General features: G+C 37.2%; 2 protein-coding genes and 1 long non-coding RNA gene across 6 annotated transcripts in view; 1 reads left to right on the top strand and 2 right to left on the bottom strand.

The window, feature by feature from the left end:
• Window positions 1-10,364, bottom strand: part of NUBPL (NUBP iron-sulfur cluster assembly factor, mitochondrial) — a 90,765-nt gene extending 80,401 nt beyond the window's left edge. The window contains exons 1-2 of the mRNA XM_052694703.1: window positions 10,267-10,364; window positions 9,081-9,150 (exon numbers count right to left, since the gene is read on the bottom strand). Coding sequence (XP_052550663.1) covers window positions 9,081-9,150; window positions 10,267-10,304 — 108 coding nt within the window. The 5' untranslated portion in view covers window positions 10,305-10,364. The remainder of the gene's footprint in view (window positions 1-9,080; window positions 9,151-10,266) is intronic.
• Window positions 296-8,719, bottom strand: LOC128086296 (uncharacterized). Its single transcript, XR_008209323.1, has 3 exons — window positions 8,574-8,719; window positions 6,878-6,987; window positions 296-6,625 (listed from the first exon to the last, which is right to left on the bottom strand). It is a non-coding gene; the product is annotated as an uncharacterized LOC128086296 (long non-coding RNA).
• Window positions 8,757-16,805, top strand: DTD2 (D-aminoacyl-tRNA deacylase 2). Of its 4 annotated transcripts, none has more exons than XM_052694706.1 (3): window positions 8,757-8,913; window positions 14,425-14,494; window positions 16,524-16,805. In XM_052694706.1, exons 1-3 carry the CDS (start codon window positions 8,806-8,808, stop codon window positions 16,775-16,777), a joined length of 432 nt encoding a protein of 143 aa, XP_052550666.1. In that variant the 5' UTR covers window positions 8,757-8,805; the 3' UTR covers window positions 16,778-16,805. The 4 variants fall into 4 exon arrangements, with proteins under 4 accessions (XP_052550666.1, XP_052550665.1, XP_052550668.1 ...); XM_052694705.1 differs by having other exon boundaries at window positions 8,759-8,913; window positions 16,452-16,805; XM_052694708.1 differs by lacking the exon at window positions 8,757-8,913 and adding an exon at window positions 11,988-12,163 and having other exon boundaries at window positions 16,452-16,805.
• Window positions 16,806-17,586: the final 781 nt, after the last annotated feature.

The following is a 17,586-nucleotide window of genomic DNA, read 5'->3' as shown; positions in this document are numbered from 1 at the left end:
GTTTTCAACATTTTTAAAGTAATTTTAAGAGCAATAGGGAAGCTACTATGGCACTAGGCTGTACTGAATATGATAAGTAGGATTCTGCCATTAAATTTGCTCTAAAATAAGAAAGCCATTTCCAAAATGCCATAACTGCTTTTAGTTTCTTATTTAAATTTTAACAACTGAATGTAGTAGTGTAACTTCCTGCCAGTAGTCTTCCTGCCAGGCTTGGATATTAAGGGCCTGCACCCCAATGGTGAGGCATTTCTGCCCTTTTGTCGCAAAGTTCATTTGGCCCAAGGGATTGTAAATACCTGTATTAAACAAGAGAGGTTTACCTGTGGTGTCACATGAAATACCATAATACATGGCAATACTTAAACTGTAATAGATTAACAAACAAGAAGACACAGAAGACACAGTAGCAATACACATTTTTCTTTATAATGTATATTAACATTTCCATTACGACCACAAAAGTAGCTTCATTTTATGCAGACACTTTCCTAGACCTTAAACTGAGAAATTAAGTTCTCTGCTTTAGTCCTGTTCACTAAATGAGGACCAAGGCCTGAGAGGATTGAACCCAATTTAGTTTGTATATTACTTTTGTGTGGATGCTATGATCTGTGCAGATCTTCACAGTCAAGAAGAGAATCTTTTTTTAATCTACTGCTCGATTCTTCTGAAGTCAATCAAGTTCTTCAGGTACATATCATGTACTATAGTAGCAGTCACATCACAGTGAAGACAGCTTAAGCAGTCTTAAGCAAGTAGTGCAGAAAATGAAGACATTTGTTTTGCTGAATACACCTTTCAGTAACAAAGGTACATAATTATTTTCTTAGGTACACAAGATATTTATTCCTTGCATGAATGTAACTAGCTCACTCCAATTAATGCTCTTTCAGTACTTAAGCTTTGATTTTTTTTTCTTTAAAACTTTCCTAGTCTTTGCCATATGTGCTACAACCACTGAAGGGTAGAAATACCTTCTCTTCCAACAGCACGTAAATTGTAATTCCAGTGGTGGAATTTTTTTTTTTTTTTTTTTTTTTTTGCATTTGACATCATACAGATACAGAATTGAAATCTTCACTTCCATAAAAGCTTCACTTCACTAAACCATATGACAGCACTGGTTTGAGCAATAATGTCATTCAGGCACAGTTTCAATTTGTGAAATCATTTTAATTCTGTTCTTCATTCATTTGGTTGGTAATGAATTTGTTTTACAGGAAGCATTTGTTAGCATCAGAACCTGGAGCATAAGTGAGTTTTGTATAGCAAATTAATCTAATTTGAACAATGAGACTAATTGAGAAACAACACCAACATCTAGCAGGTTTTGTATTTACTTATTATTTTAAAAATCTGTCTCATATTCCAAACAAATTCACTCTTGTTCTGTGGCCATAAAATACTTTTCTTGTAATTTCTAGTACATTAGCAGTCCAAATCACCAAAGACATCACCAAAAGGAACTTATGTTCTTTGGGTTTATATGGACCACTTACACAATTGTGCCAGCAGCAGTATCTTCCAGATTGATCCATGCATGCTGAAACATCAGATGAAAATAAATCCGATCCAAGAGCACTTTCTACAAGTACTACATATAAAAACCATGGCAGTCCAAAACTGTGAAGGCAGAACAGCAGATTATTGGAATGCTTATTTCTCCAGTTAACCCACCACTGTGAAGGAAAGTAACTACTCCTCATGGCTTTAGATGGGGCCAGAGGCAGATCCATGAATTTAATCTAAAGTTCTTGATCTCTGATCTTCTACGTCAAAGCGTAAAAAGAAAAAAGTGCCTAAGCATCTCAGATTTTTATTTATGCTAACATCTAATGCCAAACAGCATGTTTCTTTAGACAGAACAGAGGAAGATGAGCATGTTTATAGCCATCTTCTCCTTAATACAAAGCATAGGCCAAGGAAAATATAGCCTAGACTAGAGTACCTTTGAAGTTTAACAGACAAGAAGCTGAGCAAGTTCCTCCTGGTTGAGAAAATAAGCTTGTTTTATTTCCATCCCAGCTCTCTAAACATGAAGAAAAGAGGGACTCAGTTAACAGCTTCCTACAAAGTAGCTATGTAATTGCCTCAGGTGTAGACAATTTTCTAGTGAATCATGCATGAATGCTCTTGGCCAATAAATATCAAAACTAAGACCTAAAAATCAACTCTCACAGAAATAAATGCAATTTATGTTCTAATTACTGCCACTAAGGGACTGGATTGCACTCTCTATAATACCAATTTAATCAAAAATTGAAATGAGGAAATATAACTATTACAGAAAAATACAAAGTTGTTTTTCTGACACTGAGTGATTGTTTAATTCACTGCTTGGCTTATTAGCTCACACTTAGGACTTCAGAAAACCGTTTTGAGAAAGGAACTTTCATTGGCTCTGTCTCGCTCTGTCACCTACTGAGTCATGGTCATATCTGTAGTCATGGATAACAGGTACTTAAAGGGTAGCAAAGTCAATTACAGAATTCTATTTCTTTGCTTAGGCACTTAAACTAGGTGCATATTCATATTCACTCCACATGACAGTTTTCCAGCACTAATCAGAACTTTTACTAAATTTTAAACTAAATTCTGCATTTTTAATGTCTCATACAAGGGTATCTACACATGGATCCAATGGCAGAGCATGCAGACCACTAAAATGTCTATTATTACAGATGTTATCACTGTCCCTAACACATTTAATATTCTGTCCATTTCAATACTTAGATTTCATTTGAGTTGTTTTCAAAATGTAGCAAGCAATATCCGCTAATAGTATATTTTGAATTACGTTATGCGATCTGACCTCTTGCAATAGAAAATCTTTCCTTTTTTTCTCTCATATCTAAGAATATTGCTAAAATAACATTTGTCTTAGAGACAAGATGCTGCTGATTCAGTAGAACTGGACATGGTGAAATCCTATCTCAAATCCTGCTGATCTCCCACATACAAGATTTAGACCCATAGTAGTAGACTAATGAAGAGTAAAGCTGCTGTGGTAATGAGGAATTGAAATCCTATCATAAGCTGCCTACCATATAAATGCAAAAGAAAAAAAAAGGGGGGGTTCCTTTAGTAGAGCAAACTGTGGAAGATTATCTAATTACTAATTTTTTAGATGCAAGTTAACCATGGCCAAAAGTATGATAGGAACCAATAAAGCAGAGATGAATTAGCATCCAAGGATATTTCTTGCAATTAATGAACTTCCTAGATGTAGCTTAGACATTTACCTGAAGTTGAGCTGAGTTGTTCTTTAAGCTTCAAAGTATAATAGATGTATTTTCTCCAATAGTAGCTAAAACACATTTTACCTTGGGCACCAAAACAAAGTTGTTTTAATGCAGACATGAATCTCACTTAAACTGTCACTTTGAAAGCTATCATTTTTTGCCCTGTAAGTAACAGGCTATTCAGGGGAGAATTAAATATCTTTAGCTGATACTAAAATGTTTCAACTTATCAACTAACTGTTTTACCCACTTATTCATATACTTAAAATTTTTGAAACCACTGGAGGATTATCTGGGAGGAAAAAAAGCACTTATAAAAATTAACAAATACAATTTTTTTTCATCCTGTTAGAACATCTAATATTGAAGATAGTTGTTTTTTCCACCCTGTAGCAGTGATTTAGCATCTATTGTAAAAGAAAGCATGACTCTTTAGAAGCTGAAAAAAAAAATAAAATCAAAGGTTATATGAAAAATACCCCTTTTATCATTGCAGTACTTCTGAGGTATCACGTATCATTGTAAAGAAATCATCTCACTCCCAGTGAGTTCAGAAACACGCACTGAAAAAAGTCAGTGCTTTCAGAAAGCATTAAAATTAAATATTAACAACTAGTTACACTGGAAGCTCTTTGAGATGTGTTAATTCATAGCAAGTCACATTTTTTCTTGACACGTGGTGTACTATCTTAACTCAATGAATATTCATTAGAATCTACAGTCCTCTACTCTTTATTCCACTGCATTAAACATCCTCTTTTTTCCCCCCCACAAGATCTAAGGAGAAACAAGATAACCTGCTTCTTCTGTTGGCTAAAATCATGGACAGATTATATACAGTATTACATTAACAGAAACAAATCATTAACAAAGGACTGACTGTAGATAGAAGTCCTACAGTTGCTGCAGTTGCATTTTGTTCTTTTAATGGGATGAATTCCCAAAATATAATTGCAAAACAAGCTTATAGACCAACATTACTGTGATGCTATGTTATGGCAAAAAGAAATGCCTGTTTTTGTTGTGGCAGCATGATCTTACACTGAAGAGAATTGCCAAAAATTTGTCAGCCCTACTCAGTTTACTGAGCTTTGGCAATCTTGTTGAACTACATTGCAAAAGAGGTTGAGTTTAGGGAAACAACAGCTTCAGCAACTGATAGATTACAGACTGAGCATATGATTTGTGCCTCCTTTGACTTTCCAGTTTTATCATGATGTATAGCAAATAGAACTTGGGCTGACTTCAGAGGTTTGCTGTTCAGAGAATTTTCTAATGACCTATCATTTGTGCGTATGTCTTCCCAACTTGCTAAGGTCAGTATGCCTGAGGAAAGGAAAAATGACAGGAGCTATGGCTAAAGGAGAAAACTTTTGGCCTAAAGCTGCAGAATTTCATTTGAAAGCTATCTATATAAATGCAAAAAAGACATGCAGCCTGATTATTCCTGCACACTTGACAGTGACTAGAGGCAAGGAGGCCTTCAGGTACATAGTGAATAATAAATGACCCTTCATGGTGTGTGTCAAAGGAATGGAAAGAGCAGCATCTCAATTCATGTACATTTTTTAGTAATAACATGAGGCTTTGTGCCAACTGAGATTTTGGCCTACAGCATCTACTATGGAAAATTATAGTTCCAACACCTACAAGATGCTCATGCATTTTTTTGTCCAGTGTCCTCACACTACCACCAAACTTTTTCCACTGAAAATGAAAGAAATCAGATTAAATTTCCAAAAAGCACACCTCTATAGTATTAAAAAAAGAGTACTGCATTGCTTCTAACTTCTAACTGTATGAAGTGTTATAATTAGACCCTATGGTACATACCCTAAGTAGGTTACTGTTACTGGTCCAGTGGAATCGGCAGAATTTATTTTAAAACTAACATCTGTCAGTCATGCAGAGATAAGCAACTGATGCAGTAGACAGTCAAGCAAGGAACAGTACCGTAGTTGTCACAAGTAGATGAACATGTGTAGAACTTGTAGAGAAAGGAACTAATTAATAGTGTTCCTGCTTCCTTAAGGCAATCATGGTAAGCAAGCAGATCACATCTTCACCTCATATGTTCTCTCAAAGAGCTACTTCCAGTAGCTTTCTACACCAGTATTGTGCAACACTTAGGGTTTTCAAGTGAAAACACTGTTATTCCACATGGTTTCTGATGCTTGACAAGTGGTAAGGTAAGTCTTCATGCTCCCTCCCCATTCTACACTTTTAAATACCTCTGGTTTGGAAGGGAGACATGTTCTTGACCTTAATGTCTTGAAGATGATTTGAGTATGAGACAAATTAGTGCTAAATAACAGACACTGTGATGACTGTATTTAGGTAGTGGGAAATTTGGAGCTTTCAGCTAAATACATTAATTCAGTATTCACCTAGCAATTCTGAAGCTGTTGGAAAAAAAAAAAACACCTTAATTGAACTAGACTGAGAAAAGGTCACCAAAAAAAAAACAACAGTTCAAACAAAGAGTCATATCTCCTTATGGATAGCCTAGATAAGCTAGACAACTCAAAACCATAAATAAAATAAACTGGAAGCAAGGGAAAGAACAGAAAGCAACTTGACTCAGCTCAGAAGACTGTAATCACCACTTTAAAAACAACCAAATAATCCCTTTTCATTTTGTGCTATGGTGCCATTTTAACTCTCTCAAACTAGAGATTTGCACATCTATTTCTTTTTCTTCTCATAGGGATTGATTTGCTGTTTCAGCATGGTCAGTTAAAAATGTGCTTTACAAATTAAACAATTTTACAGAAAATAACGCAAAATACTTTGTATCTCCTATGATGAAGACCTGCCATTTCATTGCAGCAAATTCCATTTTCCTGGTCATCTCTGATGATGGAAGAGCCTCCTAGCAGCAACCTGTACTAGCTGTCACAGCAGAGTCCATCAGCTCTATCACAGCATTCCAGGCTGCAGTGGTACCCACCTGTGATTATTTACTAAGTGTTCTCAAGTGCTTTGAGTAAATACTCCTTCCCTATATAGGATCTGGTAGTTTTTCTTACTTTTATTTTTTTCCCCCTCTGTACACGTAGGAAGAGAGTTCCATGCTGGACAATACAGAAAATGTAATGTTCAAACATAATTCCTCCATCAACACTCTACACCCTTTCAGCTACATCTGTCCTACAAGACAAAATATAACTCATTGTATCAACCTATTTTGTGTCTTTGCTATCTAAGTGCTAGGCTGCAGCTTTGTATTGTTTCTCTTCAAGACAGATGACACTACCCAGGGGCACTTTGTTGATGTGACAGCTGCTTGAAAAACCTTAGATCAATGTTTCAGACACCACAGACGGGAATAACTTCTTAGATGCATCTTGTTCCTTCAATATCACAGTCAACTGTGGCCCCTGCCAAGTGACATACAATACCAAAGTTAGCGCTAACAAAAAAAAATAAACCCCTAGGGAAGACTTCAAGACAATCTGAAATCATTTTGGTTCTGAAAGACCATTTTATCCTCTGATAAACAAGAGAAACCTCAGTACCAGCAGAGGCAGAGCCCCAGCACCCACCTCTCCCCACAAAAGGTGACACTCCATTAAATGCACATGAAATATATATGACCACTCAAATTAAAGGAAAAATGCACATACATTTACATTTGCGAGAAGTGATTCATGCTGCCATCTACCTCTCTTAAAAAGAACTGATGTGAAAATAACAAAGAGGGTCTTCTGGATACAGTCAATCTCCAAGCACCTACTCTTTGCTGCAGGGTCAAGAAGCAGAGAAGATAGAATAAATATTCTGGGACAGCTATAAAACCCAAAGCATGTAGGAAAACATCTTTAGTATAATAATAATAAAATATAAGTGTATTTTATACATGGATACATTCCTTAGAAATCTAGAGGTTCTCTCATAGAAAAATAAAACAAAAACCAACCACAAATTCAAATGGCTAAAATTTAGCCAAACATTCTTTGACTTACAAAAGAGATCTTTCACCTGTGGCCCAATAAAACTCAACAAATGGAACATATGCTACAGTAACATATTTTTGTTTTTCCAAGGAAAAAACAATATAACTACATTGGGAATGATACAAATAATGATCCTGCACTGCTCGTTCAGTGTACTGGTTCACAACCATATGCCATATGAATAAATGCATCAAATCCTGGTGTAAACAATGGTGTCACAACAAAGAATAATTAATATCCATATATGCTGATATCTATTTGTATTCTACTAATTTGCTCAGAGGCTGTAGTAATATTCATTTTCCTTAACAATAAATTTATATCACAAATATATATGAAGAAACTCATTTTAAATGGATTTCTACCTCATTAAGTTCTTCTTAATGAGTCTGGGGATAGAGCTTTAGAATAAATGAACAGAAGGTATTTTAAATAAAATCAGTGAAGTTTAAATAAAAATAGCTCACATTTACCAGTACCCTACAGCTAACAAATGAGCTAGTTTACGCACTAGCCACCTAGTGTGATTTCATCATTTTTATAAAGGTTTGCTTTTGAAAGCAACCTCAGAGAACACTGATGCAAAAGAGCATATTTTAATACAACTTTTGTGCAACAATGGCTATTAATGAGAATACATTGCCTCTTGCTGTGCAATGGTTAACTGCACTAAGCTTGTCTAATGACTATGGCCAAATAATAAAATTTAGTTTCTTACTATACTACTGTCTTTTTTTTTTTTTTTTTTTTTAAATGTGGCTCTGAAAATGAAATCTTAGATCTTTCACAGGAACTCTGAGAAGCTGAGTTCTGCACCAGCACACACTACCTCTATCAGAACTCACAAGACTGAGGAGGGCAAAAGTCATCTACTCAGTGAGTCAGGACACAGAGTCAGATACCTGAGTAATCACAGAAGCAACAGCTGCAATACTTTAACTTCTCTTCAGATCCTAATTCTGATCCCTGGCTATACAAGTGTCCTTTGTTTAACTGTGTTATTTGTTTTTCCCTCTGCTTCCAAACAGTGTCACTACGAAAAAAGCCCTGTGATGTGAAACCTTAGTAAGTGGAATCCAAGCACCGCAGTTAGTAATGCAGCAACAAGCAGTCCTCCCACTGCTCATTACTGGGCTTTAGCCTTCATGCAGAAACCAAACAGTACACTATTCCACAGCATGTAACACTCCCCCACTAGAAAATAAGCTAAGCAGCATTTTTCTCATCCAAACAAGCCAACCAACCGACCAACTTCCAGGTAACAGTAGGGTGGTTTTTTTTTTTTTTTTTTTTTTTTTTTAACAAAAAGAAAAAAAGTACGAGCTGTTAAAACGCTTTCTGTCCTAAAGCTACAGCCTCTGCACGTGGCTACCTGCCTCTCCGCAGAAACCACTGCCGGACCACAGCTCCTCACACACGCCAATGAGCCGGTACCCAGGCGCTGGGCTTTGTAACGCCCCAGCCGAGACACCTAAGCACCTCACTGCTGCCGCTGCTCCCGTTAACCCGGAAAAGCAATGCGCGCTGCACCGTGACCCCGCCGCCGCCCCGCCCGTGCTCCGCGCCCGCCCCCACGCCGCTCCCTCCCGCGTGCTCTCAGTCCCATGGCGGCGGCGCGGCCGGTGCTGGCTCGGGCCTTACTGCAGCAGTGCCTGTTCGCTCGGCTGCAGGTGAAGCCGCCCGAGTACGGTGCGGAGGCTGAGTGGGAAGAGGTAACGTCCAGCGCGGCCGCCTCGCTGGGCGCGGTTTCGTCCCCTCCCTTAGCAGGGGGGCGGGCATGGCCGGGGGCGCAGGGCAGAGCCTGGGGCTGCGTGGCTGCGGCCCGTTGGGGCTTTGCGGATGGTACGGCAAAGGGACGGCGCTGCCCGCTGATTCTTACCGCAGATAGGAAGACCGATACGCGATCCTCGTGGTAACTCCCGTCAGGCTTCACTTCTGCCTTCTGGCGTCTGCAAAAATCTGTAATTAGTTCCCTCTTATATTCATTCTGTAAGAGTTTTCAGTGTTTTTTTCAGCCTGCCTGAGCGATAGGCGCACAGCTGCTGCCCCCTCCCTGCGGGGTGAGTGGGAGAAGCAGCAGGTCAGAACGGAGGGAGATCGCTGCCACTTACCATCATGGGCAAAACAGCTTTCACTCGGAGAATTTATATTAATTTATTCTCAATTAAATGTTTACTTAGTTTGAGTATTGAAAAGAAAAAAAATACTTAAATGTGTGGGAAAGATAGTCCTCCCTCTTCGGCAGGCTAAGCTTCAAGCACTGGCTGTGATCTGCACTCCTGAGTACACCCCTACTCCCATGCTGTCACGCCAGGTCACGCTGCCAAGACCGGGATACAGCCGACTGTAATCCACACAAGGCTTATCTCCTGCTCATCCTCTTTTCCTGCCTATCAGAACAAGCCCTCCCAGGCTACAGGCCATGTAGGAGAATAGCAGCTTCCCCTCAACATACCTTCTATCCCTCTCATGTTCTCTCTATGGGCTTTCTGCCCTCTCCTAAATATGCTTTCACAGAGGTGTCACAGGTGCTGGCTGTCTGTTAAACTACCCAAACAGAGGCACATGTTTCAGTTTTTACATATAACAAGTCAATCTGTTAGAAGGTACTTATGCTGTGTAGATCTCTTACTTGAAGATTTAAATATCTTAACCAAAATTGTTAGAAAAGTAGTGGATAACATTGAGGAAATCACCATGAGGTTTGTTCAGTGTGAGCAGCAGGTATTTTTCAGACATGAAGCTTAACTGGTCCTTACAAATCTTTCCTGGATATCAGGGCTTATAAAGAGAAATCTATTGTAACAAGAGCTGATCACCCTGCAGCGCAAAAAAAAAAAAAAAAAAAAAAGAAAGTAAAAAGAAAATAATGTTTCTTTAGTCTTTAATGGCTTTCATTAGAGGTCATTAAAAAGCATCATTGCTTCTGATGCTTTCTTGTAGGATAATGCTACTCTGTGTACCAATGAAAAATAAAGAAATATAGGCATGATAAATAAAGAAGCTTATTTATATAAATCAGTGTGGGTGTTCTGACCTGTAACAGCTAAAAAGTAGGTCCTCACCTTGAGAAACTTCTAGTGAGCCATAAATTGTGCATCATGTAAGTGGCTTTGAAGAGCTTCCAAGCTTTAAGAGACCCCTGCAGGTACTTTGGGAACTCTGGAGTGGATGTTCTTTATCAGGAAAAAGGCTAGAAGTGTACTTTTTGTATGAGTCACAACTCTTCATTATGTTTTCACAACTGTAGCTTTATGACCTTTTGAGGATTATTAGGTCTTGTTTATGCAGAAATGTTGGCGAAATAGGATCCATTAGAAGTTTCTGTATACACAAAATACTTTGAAGGAAAAAAAGGAACTCTGTTTACATCTAGGGGTAAATACAATGAGATTGAGTATTTCAAACTATAGGAGAAAAGAAATATCTACACTTAATGCAATGAAAACTGTCTCTCCCATACCTTATTTCTCTTGATTTATCTTCTGGTTAAGATACCAAATGGGGTAAAAAAAAAAAATACCTGGTACAGGTTGTTCTGTGACCCACGGCAGATTATGGAATTTCTCTTTGATGCAGCAGAATGGGTGAAATATGAATAATGCTTCTCACTGTTCAGTGAGCCTGAATGAAGATGTCAAAGAATAATTCATATATATTAGTTCCACAAACTTGCTTCTTACAAATTACAAAGCATCTGTTTTCATTACCAGTTGCATTACATTTTCCAGAAAAAAAAACAAAAAACAAAAAACAAAACATGCTGAGATAACATTTTGTAGAATATATTTAGGTTTTACTAATGGAATCCTTCATAGTTCAGATGAATGTATTTTGTAAAGAGAGTAGGACTTAGTTATTTATTCTGCAGAGGAGCTAAAAAGCAGTGTCCAGAAGCAGTGTGGCTAAGGCTTGCTGCATGGCCTAGGGGACTGGGTACTTCAGCCCTTTGTGATGCAGGTGTGCCTGCTCTGATGATTACTTAGGACAGTTGTACAATAAAAGCCACTGTTGCAGAGTAACTTGATTTACTGCTTTATTTATGTAGGCTTTTTACTGATAAAAAGAAACCCACGCAGCACAGCTGCCTGCCTTTCATTATGTAAGTTCTTTCCAGTAACTGTTTGCTTGTCAGCATGTTGCATTTGTAACTTCCTTATTTGTGTTATTTTACATGACGTTTCATGGGCTAAATGTAGCTCTGATCAGCTAGGACACCTGAAATACTTGTGTAAGGCCTGGGGACTGACATACATTACCATTAGGATAGCTCTTTAAATTCAGTTTTAAGTCTCTTAGTTAAGAAAATTGAAAAGGAAAAAAAAAAGTAACATATAACAAATTGAGGTTGAAACATGATTGAACACAGTGTAAATAAGTGTTCAAATATAGTTCTCAATCACAGTTGAAACCATGAGTTTCAACTTGGGAAACTAGATAGTCTCCATAACATTCTAGAATATAATAAGCATATGTATAATCAATGGATGTTAAGATGCTATAACCACAAAAAGAACAAGAGAGGCAAAGTAGACTAAGATAACAAGAGAGAATAAATGGAAAGCTTACCCATATACTAGGCTCACCTACAAAAAACAACAGAAGAGAGGATCTCCAGACAAGATCCATCCCTACTGGTAGCCAGCTCTTAAATAGGAGGGATGGAGCCAGGCTCCAGCCCTTCTGGCAGCACAGTGAATTGCCTTCACCTGTGCTCCTCTGGCTGACTCATGGCTCGCCTCAGGTGATCAATCAGAGGTTCAAGCCGTGACTCAGCAGTTCCCATACAGCATACAATAAAAACAGAAACATTCTCAGCATTTACTTGCCTCTGAATTCAGATTTTTGCATTTTATATTTAATTGCTGTGAAACACTGTACGGTAACTGCTGAGTCATGGTCTGAACCACTGATTGAGCACCTGGGGAAAGGACTTGGTCAGGCATGGGAGCACAGGTGAAGGTAATTCAGCTGTGTGACCAGAAGAGGTGGAGCCTGGCTGCACCCCTCTTAGACCCCATTTAAGGGCTGACCCCCACTGGGGAAGGGTTTCTGCAGATTTCTCTTTGGTGAAGTTCTTTCTGTGAGCCTGGATCTTTCTGGATGGGTGAGCACCTTTACTTTTCTTTTGTGATACTCTTTCATTTATGATAGCCTCTTTGCTGTTCTATTCCTGTGTTGCCCTTCTACTATGTTAATCTTTCTGAGCGTAACCGATGTTGAAGCTGATATGTATCAAATTTTGTGACAGAAAAAGTGTATTTTGAATTAAACACCTAATCTTGCGAGAGGCTGGTAAACTAAGTTAGTTAATGCAATAGCTAATAATGATGATTTTTAGTTATCTGTTCTTAAAGTCTTAAATTTGACTTTCTTTCCTTTTTTCTGTTTTTAAATGAGCATTCTGCAGAATACTGTTACTTCTGTATGTAAAAATATTCAGAAACTTTCAGAAGTCTCAAGATTAGAGTAGTAGTTATATGGGGGGTGTGCAGTATAGCGTAATTGTTTTTTTCTAAGTTAGTGTTTGTATACATGTAGTGTGAATGTGTTTGACCAACTTAATTTTTATTAATAGATATGTGTGCATTATTCTTTATTAACATCCTGATGCTAGTCTGGTTCTGGAACTAATATTTAGTTAAGCAAGTAAGACTGTCTATCCTTTAGCAGCTTTTATTTCTTTCTGTCATTTGAATAGAGCCTTTGAAATGCCATTATGCCAATGCGTTTAGGGCATGAAATTTATTACGCTGTTTATGAAATATGACAATCATTTGGGAATGGAAACCTGTGTAGTATTTTGTGGTGGTCAGAATGAGTTTTGTAAGGAGCAGTTTATAGCTTCTGAAAGAATCTCAGCATGTGACATTTCGGCTGTGAAGAGCATTCTTTTTTTTTTCCATATGTTGGTAACTAGAAAAATAATTACAAAGATATAGCTCTCCTTACTCATTGCATTGAGTGTTTTGTTCAGTCTCCACAATAACAAAAGAATGAAATCTCATGTGTATAGTTTTTTTCTTTACTAAAAGCCTCTATCTTATAAAGAAAAGAATAAGTAAAAAAGGAAAGGAAAAGACAAAGGGTTGTGGTTTTGTGTGTTTTTTTTTTTGTTGTTTATTTTAAAAAATACTCATATCTTATGTTTTTGTTTTTAAAACATTGAAAGTAAAGAATCCTTCCTGCTCCGATCTAATTAGCATCTCTTTGGTAGCATTTCATATTTTCTCTGTGCTGATGTTAATTTTCCTTCTAACAGGAATGGAATGGTGATTATTCTTAACAAAACAGCAGTGACAGGGTATGATTTTTTTATTGTTAAGCTGTGTGTGCTTTCTATTTTTTCCTGAAGAGGTTAAATCACTGACATATACTTGAACATGAGACAGCATTCCTGTTGGTTGTGTAGCCAAATAGCTTTATTTTCTTAATAAAGCACAGGTTGTCACACACGTATTCTTTGTGAACTAAGCCAGAGAGAAAAAAGAGTTAAAACGAGTTGTTTTATGCTTTCTTGTTACTGCAGACCTAATCCTTTCCTCAAATGGACAGTTCTTTCTAGTGGTCTCTTAAATTGCTAAGGAAGTGGCATATCCTTTACCCCACACAAGGGGTAATTAAGGGAATTGGATTAATGGACCAAATCAAGGGAAAAGTCAAACTTTGTCAAAAAGGTTTCACTGATGGATAACATTTTTGATAACTTTCTAGTATTCTGAACAACTTTCATAACTGTTGGTCATCATATTTAAATTGGTTGTCACATCTAAATGTTTAATTAACTGTTTTGTTAGAATTATCCTTCACTAGTTTATTTTTAACATCAAAATATAATTCCATTCATTGACAAATCCCATGGTATTTGACATTTCATAGTTGTAAATAAAGCTAAGTTTCATACTGTATGTATGCAAACTATATGTAAATTATTTGATCTGTAATAACAGTAATACTGTGCATGGGATATTACAACAAAGTGTGGCTTCACATGCAGCTAACAAATTGGCTTTATTGCATGGTAGCAGCACTGTGCAGGTAATCAGTTGATATCTCATAAACTTCCGTAAGTAAATTTGAAATCTGAAGCTATAGGGAATAAGTAAAACTAATCTTGGGAATTTTGTCATTGTAGTTTTGTCCCTTTCTGTATCAGTTTTAAGGATAAACCTGCATGGTAGACAGTGAGAAAAACTGATATTGTTTTCTCTAATCTTTTGTAGATCCAGAGAGGGCTTGTTATCTACATATGCTTCTTCAAAGGTGCTGATGAGGATCTTATTCCAAAAATTGGTATGATATAATCTGTATGAATTCTTGTATTGTTTCAAAAAGAACTAAATGGTAGTGGCAGAAAAGGCAACAATCATTTAAAAGAGAAGGCAAAAAAATCATCAAATAGCATCATTTCCAACTAATCAGGTGGTTGAAATAACAGCTTGATTAGTTATGTTTCATTTGACAGCTGTCCTTATCTCTTCTGACTGTCAGTTCATGATTCACCTGTTACAAGATCTGTTCACATTGAAAGTTCATGATGAAAACACTCTAGGAAACAAAGTGGTGCACCTATTAATGGATATATTACAAGTATCAAGCAGCATCTTCAGTCAAGGACAGAATTGAACTTAGAGAAGATGGTTTGCAGATAATTCATGGCTTTATTTAAGAAGTACTTTCATTTTAATCTCCCTACATGTGCTGGATGTTTAAAATTATAGCCAGTAGAGGGAGTTGGCTGGATGACTAACTGGTGTCCTTCCCATCTCATACTACATATTGTTAGCCTTTCTGAATCAGTAGTATTAACAGCATTATCTGTAGTTCACTTGTTCTTCTTCACATGCACTTTTAACATTTACATTCATGTGGAACTGATGCTCTGAATAAGGTCAAACTCTAGTGATTTGTCTGCCTTCTTCTAGGGTAGTTTTAGCTTTTGTTGTTGCAGTTGGTTGGCTGCTTGCTTTGTTTTGTTAGTTTCTTTTACTTTGATTTAATTTCTTGTGCCTCTTTTCCTCTATCACTAGCAGTGGATCACTTGGGGAATTCAGTGATGTGTTCTACATAAAAGTGCCCTGTTTCTGTGGGTTGCTGATAGCGGTAGTTTCACAAAAGGTCATGTAACAATAGTCTGTTTCAAGCTGCATGCTGGGACAAGCAAAAAGGCCTAGCAATGTGCAAGCACAGGTGTTATTGAAAATACTGAAAATAGCTCTTGTCCTTCAAGGGCACGGTCTTCCTGTGATGCTAAACTAAGATGAAATCTTTGGTTATATTTAAAACAGCATGAAATGAAAATCTTATGCTTGTGAGAGTTTTATGAGACTCAAGAATAATCACTTTTTCAGCTTTGTGGCAGCTGGAATAGGCTGGAAAAAGAAAGTTCTGTTTGCTGTTAGGAGATTTATCTGCTGTCATCTTCCCAAGTATCTGTTTTATGGGATATTTTTGTTCTTAATATGTTTTGATACTGTTTAAGTTAGTGTGTTTTTTATGGGTTTAGAGAGATGACTAGTATTCTCCCAGCTTTTAAGGAGTTGGAGGAAATTTTGGGGGAAGCATTTGATTGTTATAGAAACACTAGAAAAATGTTATCAAACACAACATTTCTATCTGTAAGTTTTCACATAGCATTTAATGGACCAAATTGCATCTCTGACCTACCTGCTTACATTCCTTCTCAAAAGGCAGGCTGACACCTGCATGTCTTTGAGAGGGAAACTAAAGGGTTCTTACTCTGAGACCAAACTGCTGAGCCTAGGGCTTCAGCTGGATCAGTTCATTGTTGGATACTGCTGCCATCTATTCTGACCATAAAGAGAAGAAAGTCAGGACAGAAGTGTCTCCCAGTGTATTGAAGATGGCCTTATCTCATACAATGTAAGCTCCTGTGTAAATGTTGCCTGAGTATCAGGTAATTACTTCAGGGTCACTGGTTAGATCCTGGATTCCTCTGGGGAGCTCCAACTAGAATAAGCTGCAGGATTTCAAAGAGCAAACCATTGTCCCACCCACTGTAACTCTTTAGACATACTACATTGATATGAATATCCTTTGCATTCTTCACAATGCTCTGAAATCTTAACTGGATAATAGTATTTAATGACCGTCTGTGTTTTGTTTTGGTAACAGCTTTTTTTGCTTGAGTGACTAGTCTTATCTTAAAGTATCTTGTGGAATCTTGAATATTGTTTTATAATGGTATACTAGTTTTATAATGGTATATTAATTTTTATTTTATTTGCAGTCAATGTGCTGTTGAATGTTAAATTAAGTGAAAATGAAAATGGAGAGTACGTATCTGTCCTTGATTTACCAGGCAATGTGCTCATCATACCACAAGCTACGCTGGGTGGTAAACTGAAAGGAAGAAAGATGCAGTACCATGCAAACATTGAAAAAGAAAAGGGAATGGAACTTTATTCTCAGTTTGTGACTTTGTGTGAAAAGCAACTGGCTGCCAATGCCAAGTGCATGGAAGCAGGTGTTCTTGTTAAACATGGCACATATGGAAACAGGCAGGTGTTAAAGCTGGATACGAATGGACCTTACACTCATCTAGTTGAATTCTGAAAAAATAAATACTATCACAGTTACAATACTGGCTGTCTTTTTTCTTTTCTAAGCGTTAATATATTTAAATGATCTGGGAAGAACAATATAAGAAGGACATGCACTCATCTGTGCTGGTGTTATTAATCTCATTAAATAGAAGAATGCCTTAGACTGCTTTGCAATAATGAGCATGTGTTTTGTGAACATATTCATCTGAAATATTCTTAAAATTGATCCAATTAATGTCTCATTTGGATGGGGTTTTTTGCCTGAATTTTAGTAATAGGGTAGTGCATACAGTTGTTACTTCAAAATAATTACAGAAGTATTACATAAGTTGTAGTAAAGTACACTTAAGAAAGTGAAGATTATGGAATAAAAAGAGAGAATCACAGGGGTTGGATGAGATCTCTGAAGATCATCTAGTCTTATCTCTCTGCTAAAGCAGGTTCCTTAGAGTAGGTTGCACCGGAAAGCATCCAGGTGGATTTTGAATATCTCCGGAGAAGAAGACTGCACAACTTCTCTGGGCAGCCTGTTCCAGTGCTCTGTCACTCTCAAAGTTAAGAAGGTTTTATTGTCATTTAGAAGTTGCTGTGTTCCAGTTTGTGCCCATTGCCCTCTCTCTTGTCTTTTGGCACCACTAAGAGCCTGGAGGAACGCTGTAGATGTAATTATTTTTTTTACCTGATTTCTTAGGTCAGACAGTTATTGTCTTTGTTTTTCATCTATTGAATACTATCTAGCTCATAAAGATACTGAAAGCAAAAATTCATTGAATTTTTAGCCTCTCAGATGGTGGCTACTAAGTAACAAAGGCTTTTCTT

This window comes from Tympanuchus pallidicinctus, unplaced genomic scaffold (genome assembly GCF_026119805.1).
Source record: "Tympanuchus pallidicinctus isolate F22 unplaced genomic scaffold, pur_lepc_1.0 scaffold3, whole genome shotgun sequence".
In the NCBI taxonomy this organism is placed as follows: domain Eukaryota; kingdom Metazoa; phylum Chordata; class Aves; order Galliformes; family Phasianidae; genus Tympanuchus; species Tympanuchus pallidicinctus.
The sequence above is the reverse complement of the archived record's forward strand: the minus strand, read 5'-3'. Positions and strand labels throughout refer to the sequence as shown.

What these genes read in the sequence shown, in the direction of transcription:
- DTD2 (XM_052694705.1), top strand. Translation starts at nt 8,806, where the DNA reads ATGGCGGCGGCGCGGCCGGTGCTGGCTCGGGCCTTACTGCAGCAGTGC. An exon ending in CGGAGGCTGAGTGGGAAGAG is followed by an intron (nt 8,914 to 14,424) that starts GTAACGTCCAGC and finishes AATCTTTTGTAG; the next exon opens with ATCCAGAGAGGGCTTGTTAT. An exon ending in GGATCTTATTCCAAAAATTG is followed by an intron (nt 14,495 to 16,451) that starts GTATGATATAAT and finishes TTTTATTTGCAG; the next exon opens with TCAATGTGCTGTTGAATGTT.